This window comes from Gymnoscopelus braueri (assembly GCF_963280865.1).
Source record: "Gymnoscopelus braueri genome assembly, chromosome: 9".
NCBI lineage: Eukaryota > Metazoa > Chordata > Actinopteri > Myctophiformes > Myctophidae > Gymnoscopelus > Gymnoscopelus braueri.
Window position 1 is genome coordinate 51,132,679 of NC_137610.1, and position 17,640 is coordinate 51,150,318.

The 17,640-nt window shown below is 41.4% G+C and overlaps 3 protein-coding genes across 5 annotated transcripts in view; 2 read left to right on the forward strand and 1 right to left on the reverse strand.

Moving 5' to 3' along the window:
• The window catches only part of LOC308091362 (CD81 antigen-like), a 156,576-nt gene that overhangs the window by 93,864 nt on the left and 45,072 nt on the right, over positions 1-17,640 (forward strand). The window lies entirely within an intron of this gene.
• LOC308091352 (E3 ubiquitin-protein ligase TRIM35-like) overlaps positions 1-17,640 on the reverse strand; it is a 194,697-nt gene that overhangs the window by 52,361 nt on the left and 124,696 nt on the right. The window lies entirely within an intron of this gene.
• Positions 1-17,640, forward strand: part of pkp3a (plakophilin 3a) — a 66,697-nt gene that overhangs the window by 45,256 nt on the left and 3,801 nt on the right. For both annotated transcript variants that reach the window (XM_080436894.1, XM_080436893.1), the window contains 7 exons: positions 2,487-2,661; positions 4,387-4,504; positions 5,079-5,243; positions 6,872-7,054; positions 9,577-9,730; positions 14,250-14,445; positions 15,846-15,933. In XM_080436894.1, coding sequence (XP_080293020.1) covers positions 2,487-2,661; positions 4,387-4,504; positions 5,079-5,243; positions 6,872-7,054; positions 9,577-9,730; positions 14,250-14,445; positions 15,846-15,933 — 1,079 coding nt within the window. The remainder of the gene's footprint in view (positions 1-2,486; positions 2,662-4,386; positions 4,505-5,078; positions 5,244-6,871; positions 7,055-9,576; positions 9,731-14,249; positions 14,446-15,845; positions 15,934-17,640) is intronic.

Genomic DNA, 17,640 nt, shown 5'->3' on the forward strand with positions numbered 1-17,640 from the left:
AAGCTATAATGTTAAAAGAGAGGGTGATAAGTGTGACTGCACATACTTACTCCTCTCGGTGGGCAGGTGAGTCAGTGGGATAAAACAGCAGTGACAACACACACACACACACACACACACACACACACACACAAGTGTGTATGGAGAAATGAATTGGCATAATGCAAAAATGGGTAAAAGGCCCGGCTTTTACATGAGCTTGTAGATCTGCTATTTTGTTTTTTTATCTGGAAAATTTGTGCAAATCTTTGAATATGTATATTTTTAAGCAAACATTTGTAACTTAAATCTTTGATGCTGGGGGGTCCCTGGAACTAAATATTTGGCGATAGCGGGGGGGGGGGGTCTGCAGCTAAATACATTTTGGGGGTCCTTGACATGAAAACATGAGAACCACTGATATAGCAACATAATTTTTTTCTAAAAAAAACTGTGAGGATTTAGAAGACATTTGTAGATTGAATGGGTGTTGATGAAACACAGTCAGAACCATAAGTTCACGTCACATTAATTAAAGAAAATGCCCTTTTTACTTGGACATAAAAGTGTGATCATGTGCAGGTAGAGGGTTGATGGGTGTGGCTGTTTCTACGGAGGTTTTGTCTGGGCTTGTGGATCTAGCTGCTCTCTGGCTCAGTCTGAACCCTCTGGGCTCTCTTGGCACGGCTTCAATAAACCTTTATTTATACCCCATCGCACGACAGTGGCGCTCGCCAAAAAAAAAAACTACGACTGATATACAAGCTAACTAATAGCCTAGGCTAGCTTGTAGATCGGTTATTTTTGTGGCAGGATCATGTAGGCTTATGGAACAGCAGGAGAGTAGCAATGATCAGCTTAGATGAGAGTCCCTCTGTGAGCTAGTCCACTGTTCAACAGCAGAGCTTACACTATGTATATGAATACAGTATGTATATACATATATACTTTTTAAAGAGAACATTTTTAACTCAAATCTTTGCTTCTGGGGGCCCTTGCACAAAATATTTTATAAATGTTTGGTTTAACCCATTGATACCTGGAACGCATCTGTGTCACTTTAGATGTCTTTGGCTATTCAAAAATAGCAGATATACAAGCTCATTGCGCGGCACCGAGTGCCGCGCTACGAGCTTGTAGATCTGCTATTTTTAAAAAATCTTGAAAAAAAAAAATTTTGATTTTTTTTTCCAAAAAACTGTTAGGATTTAGATTTTTTTAAAGAATTGCCTCAGGTCTTAATGGGTTAAAAAAAGTATATTCGGGCGTCCGCTGGCCTAGCGGAGTAGCGGTCCAGGCACATACCACATATGCTGGTAATCCAGCTTGAGAGCGTGTCGCGGGTTCGACTCCCGATCCCGACGACCTTTGCTGTATGTCACCCCCCCCCCCCCCCCCCCCCCATCTCTCTCTCCTCCCCATTTCCTGTCAGCCCACTGTTCCTATCAATAAAGGCAGAAAAAGCCACAAATAATATATATATATATATATAAAAGAAAAAAAATCTGCCCCGAACCCGACCCAACGTTTTTTGGACCGGGCCCAAAATCTATGCTAATTAGTCGGGCCGGGCCGAGCCTCGGGTTCCGTGAAAATAAAAAGAAATAGATCTATTACCCCCCCCCCCCCCCCCAAATCAACTGCCCCTAGCGGCCTAACGGTAAGGCCAACGGAAATGGGTTGGATGCAGCTCAAAGTGAACTTTACTCAGGCATCTAGTTTGTCGCCGTACGACCTTCCTAGCCCGAGTTATTAACACATTCCATGCCAGAGTTTAATCTCATAATGTACTCACCAGTGCCAGCGTTTTATTGTTGTTTTTTAGTTTTTTTCATGTCGCCACAGACCTCGCTAAATAAGTTAAAAGTGCGCGTTCATTTGGTTCTAAACACACAGCGGATCCGTGAGAAACGGCTAGCGAAAACAGTTTCCAAATCCGTGCCGCCATCTTGAAGCTACAGCCGATACACGGTAAACAGTGATCAGCGAGGAGAAAAACAACAACCAGAGAAAATCGAGTTTTAAACAGGATCCCAGACAGGAAGCGGATACGATCGAAAAAACCGGAACCCGAATAATTCCGTTTCCGACCGGAAACCGGAAACGGAAATGGGTCAAAAAAAATCGGAAAGTGCACCTGGGGCACTTAACATGGGAATCGGCGGTTCGCGTAGATCTACGCGACTGGCACGCTGCGGCTTTAAATAGGTTCGCGTAGATCTACGCGACTGGCATGCAATGTGTTAAAGAAATAACCGACAATGGCCAAAACTCAATCGAAAAACCGTCAATCGACAATCTGCGAAAGTGGCCGTTTTCAAGATGTTTTCGCCATTATCTCTGGAACGGAAGGTCCGGTTTCCTCAGTTCAAAGCTAGTCGGATGCCGGACATTAAGCACATAATTACACCTTTATGCCCAGTTAGGGCCAGGGGCCTTAACTTTCAGGCCCGTTTGAGAGCTCTAATCTGACCTCCTCTGGTGTGTGTGTTGGGTTGGTTCTGTAGGCATCCTGTGGAACCTGTCCTCTAAAGACAACCTGAAGGAGAAGTTGGCCAGGGAAACCCTCCCCGAGCTGACGGAGAAGATCCTGGTTCCTCTGGCGGGAAGCGAGGATTCTGAAGCCGTTCAGCACAGCGCCTCTGAGGCCGACATCTTCTACAACACTACTGGATGTCTCAGGTACTGATACTATATGTGTTATACCTGTACGGTACCTGTACTGTATGTATTATACATCTATAATACTCTACAACAGGGGTTTTCAACAGGTGGTCCGTGGACCACTGGTGGTCCGTGAAGGTATTGCATGTGGTCGCTGACCATGCATTTAGCCTAGTAACTGTGAAAGTGAAAGTGAATATTTTCTTCCATGGAACAGAGTGCACTGTGTTGTCAGTCACTGGGAAGTCGGAGGTCAAGAAATTCCTCCGAAAATCTCAAGAAGGGGGAAGGGGTACGTGATCACGTTTGTCTGCTCACTCATACCTAAGATACAAAACATGAGTTTTTTGGAAGGTTGGATAAAGTAAGAGAATGGAATAAGGGTAGCCGTGGGGTAGGAATTCATCAGGGGTTCTCAACTTTTTTTTTTATAGCTCTGGACCACTCACATATTTCAGTTAAATACTGCCTGGGCTTGATATAATTTGTCGCACATACTGTAGTATCGTGCAAGAAATTAAATCAAGCCCTTTAACAGTCATTATTTAATTGCAAGCTTTTTCTCCCACACCACGTCTATTCATTCAAATATTTTCTTATATTTGATGGATATTTGATACATTTTACAAAGATATTTTATTCTATTTACATTTATTCTATTTAAACTTTTAAACATTTTCCCAGGCCTAATTATGCCATGGACCACTATTAGTCCGTGGACTATTGGATGCAGACATGGGATGCATAGAAAGTGTTACCAAAGCACTAATCTTAGTCCATATCCCCACCCAACACAACAGGGGTCCCTCCCCAGGTTGATTCTTAGTCAGGGTGGTGGTCCCTGGTTCACAATCAGTTGAAAACCCATGCTCTACAATATTACTGGATGTCTCAGGTACACAACTATATGTATTATACCTCTGTTATACCTATAATACTCTGATGCTGACATCTTCTACAATACTACTGGATGTCTCAGGTACACACCTATATGGCTGTTCGGTGCTCGCTGGGGTGGGGGGGGGGGCGCACGCACGCATCAATCGTACCAATACACAGAAGTTGACTGCCAGTAAGGATAAGGATAATTCCTTTAACAGGTCCGTTCATGAAAGTCCTTGCGGTCTTGTTTCCAATGAGGGCCCGTGAGCAATTAGGGGTTAAGAGTCTTGCTCAGGGACACATTTTATTTCATCGACACATTTGCTGGCCTGGCCTGGAATCGTACCTGGGGCAACCAGGGCCTCTGGCTCCCTAGGCGGGCTCACTAACCACTCAGCTATGGCCGCCCCTCAGTCAATGACACATAATGTTATATCATTGACCTAAATGGCGTTATATCAACAAGGATGTGATTGAGAAAAAGGTTATGTCTGTATCAGAAACAGGTGGAAAACTTTAGTTAAACTTGCAGAGTGACGCATAACTTTACCTGGGTTACATCTTCTGATAGTTGTACTCGAATGTTGACATGAAATAATAATCCCCTTTAGTGTTTCATTAGCTCTATCGTGACATAATAGGCTACAGCTTAAATTCAACACGCGTTGAAACAAAGTCAAAGATGAAGATAGCAAGGAATGGATGCAATAGTGACGTCACTGTTATGAAACAGGAAGTAGCACGGACAAAGCTGTTCATAAACCAGAGTGAAGTTTATGATATTATTATGATCATCAGGAACCTGAGCTCTGTGAATGAGAAGACTATACATATAAAGATTATTATATTCTATTATCATAGGAACCTGAGCTCTGTGAATGAGAAGACCAGACAGCAGATGAGAGAGACCCATGGCCTGGTGGATGCTCTGGTCACCTACATCAAAGGAGCTCTGGAGAGCAACAAGGCAGAGGACAAGGTGATATATATATAATAAAATATATAGCAAATTTGCATTGCACTTTAGCCCTCGGCATTGTGTCGTGTGATGTTGTCTGGCCACGCGAGGCTAATAGACAACCGAATACTGAAAGTGCAAAATCTTGAAATCATTTAAATTACAACCAATGAACTGTTTGATAGATTTAAGTATGTATATATATCACACTTCAACGTATGAAAAGAACATTTAACTTTAAATAATGGAACAAGCAAACAAAAGTAAATATTAAATACAACTTTATTTTGAACCCTAAAACATAGCAGCTCTACCAGCTCACAGTGCCTCACAGCGTGATGCATTGTGAGCTTACAGTATATTGAAAATTCTGAAAGAATGTTCGCCTGTAATAATGACCTGAGCAAAATAAAGACCAGGTTGAAAGGGGTTAAAATCTGGACTCCTCGGCTGCAAACAAGTGAAATAACGATGACCGATACATCGGTCAAACGGATGTACCGGTCGGGCTCTAAAACAAAATGTACACATTAACGTGTTTAACTGACTTACTGTGTGTGTGTGTGTGTGTGTGTGTGTGTGTGTGTGTGTGCAGGGTGTAGAGAACGCAGTGTGTGTGCTGAGGAACCTCTCCTACCAGCTGTACAGTGAGATGCCCCCCTCGGCCCTGCTGCGTCTGGAGGGTCCCACCAGAGCCCAGGACCCCGGCAAGGCTGAGGCCATCGGATGCTTCACCCCCAAGAGCCGCAAAGCCAAGAATGTAAGTACTGATTATCACCATTTAATCTGGGTAGCTCAGTCGTTAGAGCACTCGCCCCTTGACCACAAGGTCATGGGTTCGAACCCGGGCACCAGTTGTGCAGTAAGTACTGGGCGCTGATGGTCGGTGTTGCGTTCCACCTCAGCATTCCGTCTCCCAGGAGTCTAGCGCATTGTGAAACGGGGATAGACTCCCCACGTACTGGCTGATGCCGACAATAAGCCTCGCCGACCGACTTGCGTACGACTTTATTACCATTTAATGTAGTCAACATGTAGAGTAACAGACGGGACTGCACAAGTACTGTTGATAACGGAGGTTCTGGGCTGGCACTGCTGGTTAGAACTGATACTGACGTAAGGAAAGGCTTTACAAGCTGCTTGCTGCATTCTCTGTATTTTCACACGATGGTCGGTTAGGGACGAGTAGGGAAGTAAAAGTAAAAGTACCAATACTGCAATATAAAAATACTCTGTTAGAAGTAAAAGTCCAGAATTACAAATGTACTTGTAGTAAAAGTACAAAGGTATTGGCATCAAAATGTACTTAAAGTACCAAAAGTAAAAGTACTAAATATTTGAAAATAGCCGATCTACAAGCTCACAACGCGTCGCATCGCGACGCGTTGTGAGCTTGTAGATCTGCTATTTTCAAATAGCCTAGGTTTAAAGCGGTTAATGTATGTTTCATTTTATCATAATTTATATCTGAAAAGTAACTAGTAACTAAAGTTTTCAAGTAAATGTAGTGGAGTAAAAGTACAATATTTGCCTCTGAGATGTAGTGGAGTAGAAGTAAAAGTATTGGAAATTGGAAATACTCAAGTAAAGTACAAATACCTCAAAATTGTACTTAAGTACAGTACTTAAGTAAATGTACTTAGTTATTTTCCACCACTGCTGCCCGGTCGGGCAACCCGATAGCAAACTTCACCTGCCCGACCATTTTATTGTACCTGCCCCGGGGCAGTCAGTTAGTGTCAACCCCTGCCCTCTACAAGCTAGCAACGTGTTGACATGTTGTTATTGTCTTATTTTGTACCTGAGACTGGGGAACTTGATATTCATCATATTTTATATTTATTTTTAAGGTCATTACACACCGGCGATTATGCGAATATACGCAAAATTCGGACTCGGTCCGAATAGATAAAGGGCGCTTTTTCGCTCCGCGAAACTGATGTGGAAGCTTGCATTGACTTTATAAGGTTTTTAAAAAAAATACGTATTATTCGCATGAAAAAAACGCCCCCGGTGTGTAAGGACCTTTATTCTTTATTTAAAATATAACTGTAATTCGTAGTCATAAAACCCCAAATAAAACATTGAAAATAAAAAAAGTGAAAATGATTGTCATGATACCTTTAAAATGGTGAGGTGACAATAAACACAAGTTGTAGAGTTGTAGAGATTTAGTGACTCAAATCAACGCTACAGTAATGCTGTATTAATGCTCTGTCATACAAAAGTATTATCGCAGAGCAAAAAACAGCAGATCTATAAGCTCACAACACGTCACACCCGCGATGCGCTGTGAGCTTTACAGATCAGCTATTTTCGGTGCACGACACCATCACAAACACAACTAAGTATTATAAACATGTTGGTCTTCTTCTTCTTCTGTTTCAGAGGAAGAACCAGGACCTGTCCACGTTCACAGAGGTGGCCCGGGTGCCCAAAGGGGTGGAGTGGCTGTGGCACCCCCAGGTGGTGGGGCTGTATAACCGCGTGCTGAAGCAGTGTGAGATCAACTCCACCACCAGAGAGGCTGCGTCTGGAGCGCTGCAGAACATCACGGCTGGAGACAAGAGGGTGAGACCACCATATATACACTATATCACTATATACACCTCATTTACACTGAGCTCTGTAGAACATCACCGCTGGAGACAAGAGGGTAAGACCACCATATATATACACTATATCACTATATACACCTCATTTACACTGAGCTCTGTAGAACATCACCGCTGGAGACAAGAGGGTGAGACCACCATATATATACACTATATCACTATATACACCTCATTTACACTGAGCTCTGTAGAACATCACCGCTGGAGACAAGAGGGTGAGAGCATGGAGGACCACCCAGGGACCACCACACACCACCACTTCACTGACAGCTTAAGTCTTCTAGACCATAGTCAGGGGATATTAGCAGAAAAATGTCCAATCTTTGAATAAAGTCCTTACCGAAAAAAATCTTCACCAATGTGTTTGTAAAGGTGTCTAGTAACACATCTCGCAAAGACTGAAATGCAGTTTCCCTAGGAGATTTTTTGACTGAAAGTTGGGGTACCCACCATAACCTTATGCGGGGAAAGAAAACACATTTTAATTCTGTTTTAAGTAGCATGTGAGGGGTCAAACTAGTGTGTTTTTTATGATTCTGAATCCATTGCAAGCATTTGTTTTGCACTAAAACCACTCCTTGGGCTAAAAACGGCCCAATCTCAATGGGCTTTTTACACAAAAAGCATACCTGGAAAAGGATGGCTATGGCCGTTTTTAGCCCAGGGAGTGGTTTTGGTGCAAAACAATTGCTTGCAATGGATTCAGAATCATAAAAACACCCTAGTTTGACCCCTCACATGCTACTTAAAACAGTTTTTTTGTTTTTTTTTGTTTTTCCTTATAGTTATGGTGGGTACCCCAACTTTCAGGAAATTCCCCTATAGGCAACTGTCACAAATTCCCCTATAGGGAAACTGCATTTCAGTCTTTGTGAGATGTGTTACTAGACACCTTTACAAACACATTGGTGAAGATTTTTTTTGGTAAGGAATTTATTCCAAGATTTTTTTAATATCCCCTGACTACCAGTGGTTCTCAAACAGTGTCATTGGCCAGTGGTTCTCAACCTTTTCAGGCTGTGACCCCCCCAAAATAATCATACTTGAACTGGGGACCCCCCACCCCGATAAGCTCTTGGAATTGTAGGAGCTGCATTAAATGTAGTTTGTTGTTCCACCACAGATAAATATTGTGACAATAGACCATCTACGACCTCACAACGAGTCGGCTGTTTTAGCTATTTTCGAAACAGGGTTTCAAGTGGTTAAAACTGTTCCTCGTTTGGCTGGGGACCCCCCGGAAACACCCTCAAGATCCGCAGGGGGGTCCCCGAACCCCACTTTGGCCCAAACTGTGGAACAAACTCCCCCATTGCAGTTAGAACAGCAGATGCACTCCCAATCTTCCGCCATGATCTGAAGACTCACCTCTTCAGGCTCCACCTTCACCTAGCCTTGACGACCATGCAGCCTTATGCAAAGGTTTAAATGTAATGTAGATCAGAATCAGAATCAGTTTTATTGTCACATCACAGGTTTACAAGGTAAAAAAGTGGGTGAAATTCTTTTTTGTACATCGTTCCCATCGCAACGTTAGTTTCCATAGAAAGAAGAGGGGGGGGGAGAAGAAGAGGGTGGGGGGCAAGTGGGAAGGAGATCAAAACAAGAGAGCAACAGAAGGCCAGACAAGTTATCTACATATTTACAAATTACCTGAGATAATAAAAAAAACTAAAAAAAAAAACTAAACTAAGGTGCCTGAGCATAGCAGCAATGTATTGTATACTGTGCATGTTATACTTATACTGTGCATGATAGACAATGGACGTTAAGGTGCTTAGAGGAAAAGGAGCACAATAAAAAAGTCAGTGCGTTATACAAGGGATTAAGGTGCAAAAGGTCAGTGCGTGTCCACCTAGAGTGGACTGACCCTAGTATAATCCGCAAGTAGCTCCATGAGGGAGTGCAACAAAAAGTCATTTGTACCTGGTGTAGTCCACAGGTGTGTCCGAGGGGGGGCTAAAGTCCAAGTCATTGTCCCTGGTATAATCCACAGGTGTGTTCAGGAAGAGCCAGAAAAGTCTGCGCCGCCTGTTGTCAGGCTGCTGAACAAGGCCTATGCCTCATTCAGGCTTATGCCCCATTCAGCATTCTGACAGCAGCCGGATTGAAACTACACCAGAACCTGGTGGTGGAACTCTTGATACTGCGGTAGAGCCCCTTGCCCGGTCGCGGTCGTTGTAGGGGGTTGAACAGTCTGTGACTTGGGTGGTGCATGTTATTTAGACAGATGCTAGGTTCATTTGTTGACCTGGCATCCTGTTTGTGTAGTTTAAATGTGCAGATATTTTTTTTTTAATATATTATTGTTTAGACTGATGCTAGGTTCAGGTTTACATGTGATCCTACAGTTTACTGAGACTATACTGTTTACCTCGTTTACTGTAAGTCTCTCTGGATAAAGAGCGTCTGATTAAAATGTCCACATTGCAATGTAAGTATTGCCACTGACCTGTAGTTCCTGGTGTGGTCCTCCAGTGGGCGTCGGTGTTGAGTCGAGTGGCGTTGGAGCAGGAGCGCATGCTGCCCGTGTTGCTGGACAACCTGAGGACCAACAGTGACCTGGAGCTACGCTCTCTGACCGGCTTCCTCAGGAACCTGTCTCGCCACGCCAGTGACAAGAACGACATGGGTCAGTTTATATACTCTCTCTCTCTCTCTCTCTCTCTCCCTCTCTCTCTCTCTCTCTCTCTCTCTGTCTATCTCTCTCTCTCTCTCTCTCTCTCTCTCTCTCTATCTCTCTCTATCTCTCTCTCTCCCCCTCCTAGTACTCACATTTCTTACTTAAGTAAAAGTATCAATACTGCAATATAGAAATACTCTGTTACAAGTAAAAGTCCGGAATTTTAAATTTACTTGAGTAAAAGTACAAAAGTATTGGTATCAAAATATACTTAAAGGGATACTTCACTTTCACATAAAATAAACATTTAAAAAATATATTAAAAATAAATGAAAAAAGTAATGGAAAAATCACGGCCCCCTCACGCATTAGAGTGTCCTACTAATGTGTGAGGGGGCCTTTATTTTGCCATAACTTCTTTCATTTTTTTTTAATATTTATTTTTAATGTTTATTTTATGTGAAAGTGAAGTATCCCTTTAAAGTATCAAAAGTAGAAAGTACTCATTATGCAGAATGTCCCATTTCTACTATTCAACTATTCAAATGTATAAAATGTATACATATATTTAGAAAATGGCCGATCTACAAGCTCACAATGCTATACTATATTCAAATATAGCTGATTTACAAGCTCTACAAGTTATGAGCGCTACCGGCTCGTTGCATCAGAATGTGTTGTGAGCTTGTAGATCTGCTGTTTTTGAAAGGTTTTGGCTTGGTTCATGTTACTGAGGAGTGGATGTTGAACCAATCTGTCTGTCTGTCTGTCTGTCTGTCTGTCTGTCTGTCTGTCTGTCTGTCTGTCTGTCTGTCTGCCTGCCTGCCTGTCTGTCTGTCTGTCCCTATGTTCAGTATAACAGAGCTGTAGGGATGAAGTTACATCACAGAGTATCGTTGGTTTAAGTAAATAGCTGTGAATCAAACAAAGGCTTTTATGATACAAAATCCTTTCCTGGCATTCAGTCAGCTTTATGAAACACATGCTTGTTGGGCCTCCATGCACGTGCACATGCACGTGGTGTAAAGTAACTAGGTGCATTTACTAAAGTACTGTATTTAAAGGTAGGGTAAGTGATATTTTTTGGTTAAAACAAAAAGTATTTTTTTTAAAGGTTAAAATACTATATTCTGATAGTAATCATTGCTATAGAGTGTTTTTTCAGTAACAGATGTCTCCCTGTCTCTCCAGCTCTCTTAATAAACAGAAAATACATTTTTCGGTAGGTGTCAAAATCTCAGCCAATCAGGAGAAAGTACCCATTTTTAAGCTTAATTTGTATAGTTTTCAGTTCAAATTTTGCATGCTCATTTCTTAGTGTCATCACTTCCAATTTCACTTGTTTAATCTGTGTCCTGATTGAGTTCTCTGTCCTGGTTGGATAAAATTGGAAATGAAACTAAAAAAAAAAAAAAAAAAACTACAAAATACATTTTCTGTTTTATAAAGAGCTGGAGAGACATGGAGACTCTTTATATGGACAGGACACCCTATAGTAACGAGTACTATCAGAACATATACCCATTTTGCAATTATTTGAAACTTTGCAAATCACTTACACTACCTTTAAGTTCAATTTTGAGGTATTTTTTTACTTTACTGGAGAATTTCCAATTTGCACTGCTTTTACTTCTACTCCACTACATGTCAGAGGCAAATATTGTACTTTTACTCCACTACAATTATTTGAAAACTTTAGTTACTAGTTACTTTGCAGATTTTGATTATTATTACAAAACATACATTAACCACTTCAGCCCTATATACATTTAGGCCATTTTAAAATAGCAGATCTACAAGCTCATAATGCATCGCGATGCGACACATTGTGAGCTTGTAGATCTGCTATATTCAAAAAATATATATACATTTGAAAACTTGTGAAATGGGACATTCTGTATAATGAGTACTTTCTACTTTTGGTGCTAAAAGTACATTTTGATACCAACACTTTTGTACTTTTATTCAAGTAAATTCTGAATGTCTTACTTTTACTTGGAACAGAGCATTTCTACATTGCAGTATTGATACTTTTACTTAAGTAAAAAGTACTTTTTCCAGCACTGTGCACGTGCATGGCCTTGTTTACATAGTGAAAGCTCTCTGCGTTTCATTCAGATATTCATCACAATGATGAATGACGTTGACCAAAGCAACAAACAGAACAGCTCTGGATCCTGTTCCAACCTGTTTCACTCAGGAACTCTCACAGCAGTGCAAAACTCTGCCTTTTTTATTTAGTATTTTTAAAACGTGAAAATAGCCGATCTACACGCATTATGACCTGAAGCCGATTCTACATGTCTCCTAAATCTCAACAGTATTCTTAAAAACGTACGTTTCTATATCAGTGGTGCTCAAACTTTTTCATATCAAGGACCCCCAAAATTATATGTATTTGGCCACGGACCCCCATCAAAATATCTTGTTCCAGGGACCCCCCACAGAAGCAAAGATTTGAGTTAAAAATGTTTGCTTTAAATATATATTGGAAGATTTGCACACATTTTCAAAAAAAAATCAAAAAAAATTCAAAGCCAAAGTATAAAATAAGGCTTTGTTAGCTCAAATCAAAACATGACACAGATGCGTTCCAGGCCTTAATGGGTTAAGATGTGTCAATGTATTATAAGAGCCACGCAAAGTAAGTGCATGTCCATCCCTGGCTGTGGAGGTCTCAGGTCATGGTTTATATACAGGAACAATTGGGTCATGACGTGTCCAGGACCAAGCCCCTTGGATACGTGTCATGACAGCAGAGAGTGCATGATGTGTTGGAACAACACTTATCATAGAATGCTCCCACTTGTTGTACACTTGACAGAAGGTCTTGTGGTCGCTGGCATTATGTTGTAATGGGTCTTTATTTAGCTCCAGGTCTGCCATTGTGTCACCATCCGTAGCTGGTGACTCTGGGTGAGGGGGTGAGGGGGTGAGCTTCACCCTGTCTCCTCTCATTCCGTTCAGCTTCTAGTACTTATTGATACATATTGATTGATACCTATAGATCATGTATATGACAAGAATCCCTAACAAAGTAAGGCATTCATTTATAAAAAAAATCACACCCAGTTGAAGTGGGCGGTGTGGTCATCACAGTGGTCATCATAGTGATGGAAGCTCACTTCCAAAAAAAAATGTTTTTGGAAGTGCATAATCCTATTTATAGGTTATTAATGTCATCATGTGTCTCGCTAGCCAATCACAGTGATGAATAGAGTCAGCCAATAGAGTCAGCCAATCACAGTACAGGAAAGTGGGCCAAGTGGGCCAATCACAGTGCAGGAAACTAATACTAATGAGGTGTCCCAACCCCACTTATAGGGGTGGCTACACCGCCCAAAAAAACAACATAAACATTTTAAACACAAGGTTTCTGCCTGACAGCAACGATAGGTTAGATTTAACCATGTGTTGCAACAAATGGAATACAGTTCTACCTGGTGCTGGTAAGCTCCTCTCCTTTAAGACGTTCCCTGATTTTTACCCAAGCCGTATTCTAAAGATAAATCAAGAGAACGCAAGGACGAAACGGTGATGAACATTGTCTGTATAAATCCTGTGATCCTTTTTTTGTTTCAGTGAAGTAAAAGTTCAACTATGTCTCCTACATTTGTTTAATCCATCCAGACCGGCAACGCATCTGTGTCATTTTAGATTTCTGTGGGCTATTCAAAAATAGCAGATCTACAAGCTCATAGCTGCGGCACCGAGTGCTGCGCTCTGAGCTTGTAGATCTGCTATTTAATCGTGAAAATGTGTGCAAATCTCTGAATGTATATATATATTTTTTTTTAAGCGAAATGTTTTTACTCAAATCTTTGCTTCTGGGGGGTCCCTGGAACAACATTGATGGGGGTCCCCGGCCATATACATATCATTTTCGGGGCCCTTGACATGAAAAAGTTTGAGAACCACTGATTATAGCAACATAAGTTTTTTCCCCAGAAGCAAAGATTTGAGTTAAAAAATTCCTTAAAAATATATATCATATTCAAAGATTTGCACACATTTTCACGATTTCCCCCCCCTCAAAAATAGCAGATCTACAAGCTCATAGTGCGGCACTCTGTGCCGCACTATGAGCTTGTAGATCTGCTATTTTTGAATAGCCAAAAAAAAAATTACACATTCGTTTCTGGTCTTAATGGGTTAAAGGGGTAGTTCACCCCCCAAATAACTTTTTTTCTATTGATTACTCACCCCATGGAGCCTTGAATTCATGGATATTTATTTGTTTTTGTCGCATTCCTTCCTTTATTATTTGATTATAATAAATTTAGCCCCATTGATTCCGGTAGGAGACACAAATGCATTTGTGTCTCCTACCGGAATCATTGGGGACACATTTATTATAATCAAATTATTGGCTTAGGAATGTGACAAAAACAAAAAAATATCTATGAATTCAAGGCTCCAGATGGTCAGTAATCAATAGAAAAAAAGTTATTTTGGGGGTGAACTACCCCTTTAATGATAATATCCGCCTTTTACTCATTCTATTGTTTTGTTGTTGTTCTTTTTTTAGCCACTAAGGTGGTCAACAACCTGGTGACCCTGCTGCCCAGCGACGGTCAGCAGAAGGAGCCCTCCAGCGAGGTGGTGGTCAACCTCTGTGGCATCCTCAACAACCTGGTCACCAGCAGCTCCCTGGCAGCCCGGGACATCACCTTCTTCGATGGCCTGGCCAAGCTGGTGGGCATCAAGAACTCCCACGACAACAGGTACCGTAGGAGAGCTGGGGCCGTGGGACTTGATGAAGTATGATGAAGTATGGCATTGAATCAGGGGTCTTCAACAGGGTGTCCGGGACCCCTAGGGGGTCCTCAGAGTTACTACAGGGGGGCCCCCAAATCTTTGTGTGATAGGATCATGTTTTTTTTATACATTAACCACTTGAACCCTAGCATCCCTATTCTGAGTGGAACATTAGCCAAAAATAGCAGATCTACAAGATCTACACACTATCTTGTAGATCTGCTATTTTTGGCAAAGAGGTTTGGTGTAGAGGGGGAAAAAAGAGCGGACTAAGTAGTGACGGTTCAAGTGGTTAAATGTCTGAAAATACACATTAATCCAACATGCAGTACACTGATGATAGTGCTGTCAAGGTCTATGCAACTGTCACAATTTTATCAGTGGTGGAAAGTAACTAAGTACATTTACTTAAGTACTGTACTTAAGTACAATTTTGAGGTATTTGTACTTTACTTGAGTATTTCCAATTTCCAATACTTTTACTTCTACTCCACTACATCTCAGAGGCAAATATTGTACTTTTACTCCACTACAATTATTTGAAAACTTTAGTTACTAGTTACTTTTCAGATATAACTGATGATATAATGAAACATACATTAACCACTTTAACCCTATTTTATACCTAGGCTATTTGAAAATAGCCGATCTACAAGCTCACAACGCGTCGCATCGCGACGCGTTGTGAGCTTGTAGGTCGGCTATTTTCAAATATTTAGTACTTATATACTTTTGGTACTTTAAGTACATTTTGATGCCAATACTTTTGTACTTTTACTCAAGTGCATTTTGAATTCTGGACTTTTACTTGTAACAGAGTATTTTTATATTGCAGTATTGGTACTTTTACTTAAGTAAAGAATTTGAGTACTTTTTCCACCACTGAATTTTATACATTATGTAGTGGGGGGGGGGTCCCTGCTTCATCTCTCTCTCAGCTAAGGGGTCCTTGGCCAGAAAACGTTGAAGACCCCTGCTTTAAATGATGAAAAAGCCTGCGAGGTTAGTTCAGGCGGCATGCACTCGAGAGGTTACGTGCATTGCTCATTACTATGTGGCTGTTTACAGCGTCGCGCAAGACCCGTACGTCATACACTGACGTGGCAATCGGCTGACCAACTGGGCGGGTTATTTAAGCTCACCTAAAATCTCAGTTCCTTCCGCTTTGTGTGTTATGGTTTGTTGTCATGCGGCGTTTGCTCCCACCACCACCCCAGCACCACCAGTGGGCTCTGCTATTGGTTCTGTTCCCCATGGGGGTGGAGGGGGGGTTGTTATCATATATCTATCTCCCTGCTCTTAATGGTTAATGATGGTTGTCTAATTGTACATGTCCTGTGTTTAACACTTGAGTGTGTTTCTACAGTGCTGGGAGGGTGAAAGCAGCCAAAGCCGCGGCTACAGTTCTCTGCAACATGTTCCAGTACAAGAAACTACACAAGAGCTACAAACAGGTGAGAACCGCTTCAAATGACACTCTGAGATGGTGTGCAAATGGAACTAAATGGACTAAACATTTAGTTCCATTTGTACACTCTCTCAGAGTTACACATACAGCAGATACATTTACTGTCCAAACCTGTAAGGACAAAACAGCAGAATCACAACACAAGTTGAAAACACTCGTCGAGACGTTGCATGTTGTCGGTTTAGCTGCTTTTCAAAATGAATATTTATGTATTTTATGTGTACTTGGGTGTGTTGCTGAAATCCATACCTGGGGGATGCATGCCATGCAGTGTATAAGAACACAAATCCGCACACCCGCTCCAAAATTATACTTCTTAAAGGGATAGTTCACCCCAAATCGATTTTTCTATCGATTAGTCACCCCATGGATATTTTTTTGTTTTTGTCGCATTTAGCCAGTGATTTGATGACCAGCGGACCGATAGGCAGCGGTTCCGGTAGGAGACACACAGGAGACTCTTTGTGTCTCCTACCGGAACCGCTGCTGGTCATAAAATTATTGGCTTTAATAGGAATGCGACAAAAACTAAAAAATATCTATGAATTCAAGTCTCCATGGGGTGACTGATCGATAGGAAAAATAAGTCATTTTTGGGGTGAATTATCCCTTTAATGAATGTTAACAAAGTTAAATTGCATTTAGGATCAGCAATATTTGCATGGTGTGCAGATTTGTTATTCTTATACACTGTTTAACTGATTTGATCCAGCACCCAGCCTAGTAGATCTGGGGATGTGAGACTTTTGTGTCTTTTTGCTGTTTATCATATTCTCCCGCATCTTGATGCATGCAGGGGTCATCGCCATGCTGGCTTGTGGTGGATTTTTTTTTCAAAATATTTTTTTTGTCATGGACATACAAATTGAGCGGACCATAATATTACCAGAAACACATAAAGAGCTAACCCTGAATGACCATAACAGGTGTGTGACTCTGAGAGTGTACACATGGAACCAAATGGACCCGTAGGGTCCTTGAAAATAAAACGCTTTCGAACCACCAGTACTAGTTGGACTCCTAAATGTGCCATAGTGTCAAAGTAAATCAGTGTCGTACATATTCTGAGGAAAACCTGGAGACTGACATTCAATAATTGGGTCTTATGATCAAAATGAGAACATTATAATGTTATGTAAAAAACAAAAACAAATCTAACATTTACCACAGACAAGGACAGGTCTTTGCCACGGACACATGTGTCCGTGTACGGACATATTGATGACCCCTGGATGCATGCATGCCATGCACCCAAACACTAAGGGGGTGCGTGGCATTTTACCAATACCAGAATCTGGGCAGCAGCTTTGAAGTGGAAACACCTGTTCAGACCCATAGCTATTCATTGTTTGTGCACCGTAGTGCACGTCAGCTTTGGCTTTAATTCCTCTATTACTATAGACGTGTTTAGTGTATGGAGTCCTGATGTTCCTTACAAACGAGCAACGGTAACTTTACGATCATTATATCACATGTTGGGGGTGTGACCATGTTACCAACTAGCCTTTACCTGTCTTATTGGAAGAATGTGCATTACAGTACACATGTTGTAACCACACACCCCTTACACATGATTTATATGATAGTAAAGCTACGGTTTTCCTCTGTAATTTTCCTCTCAATACAGTCACACTTTGTAGTATTAGAGGAATGGAGCAACATCTGATAGGCCGGTCTCCAGAGGTTCTGCTCA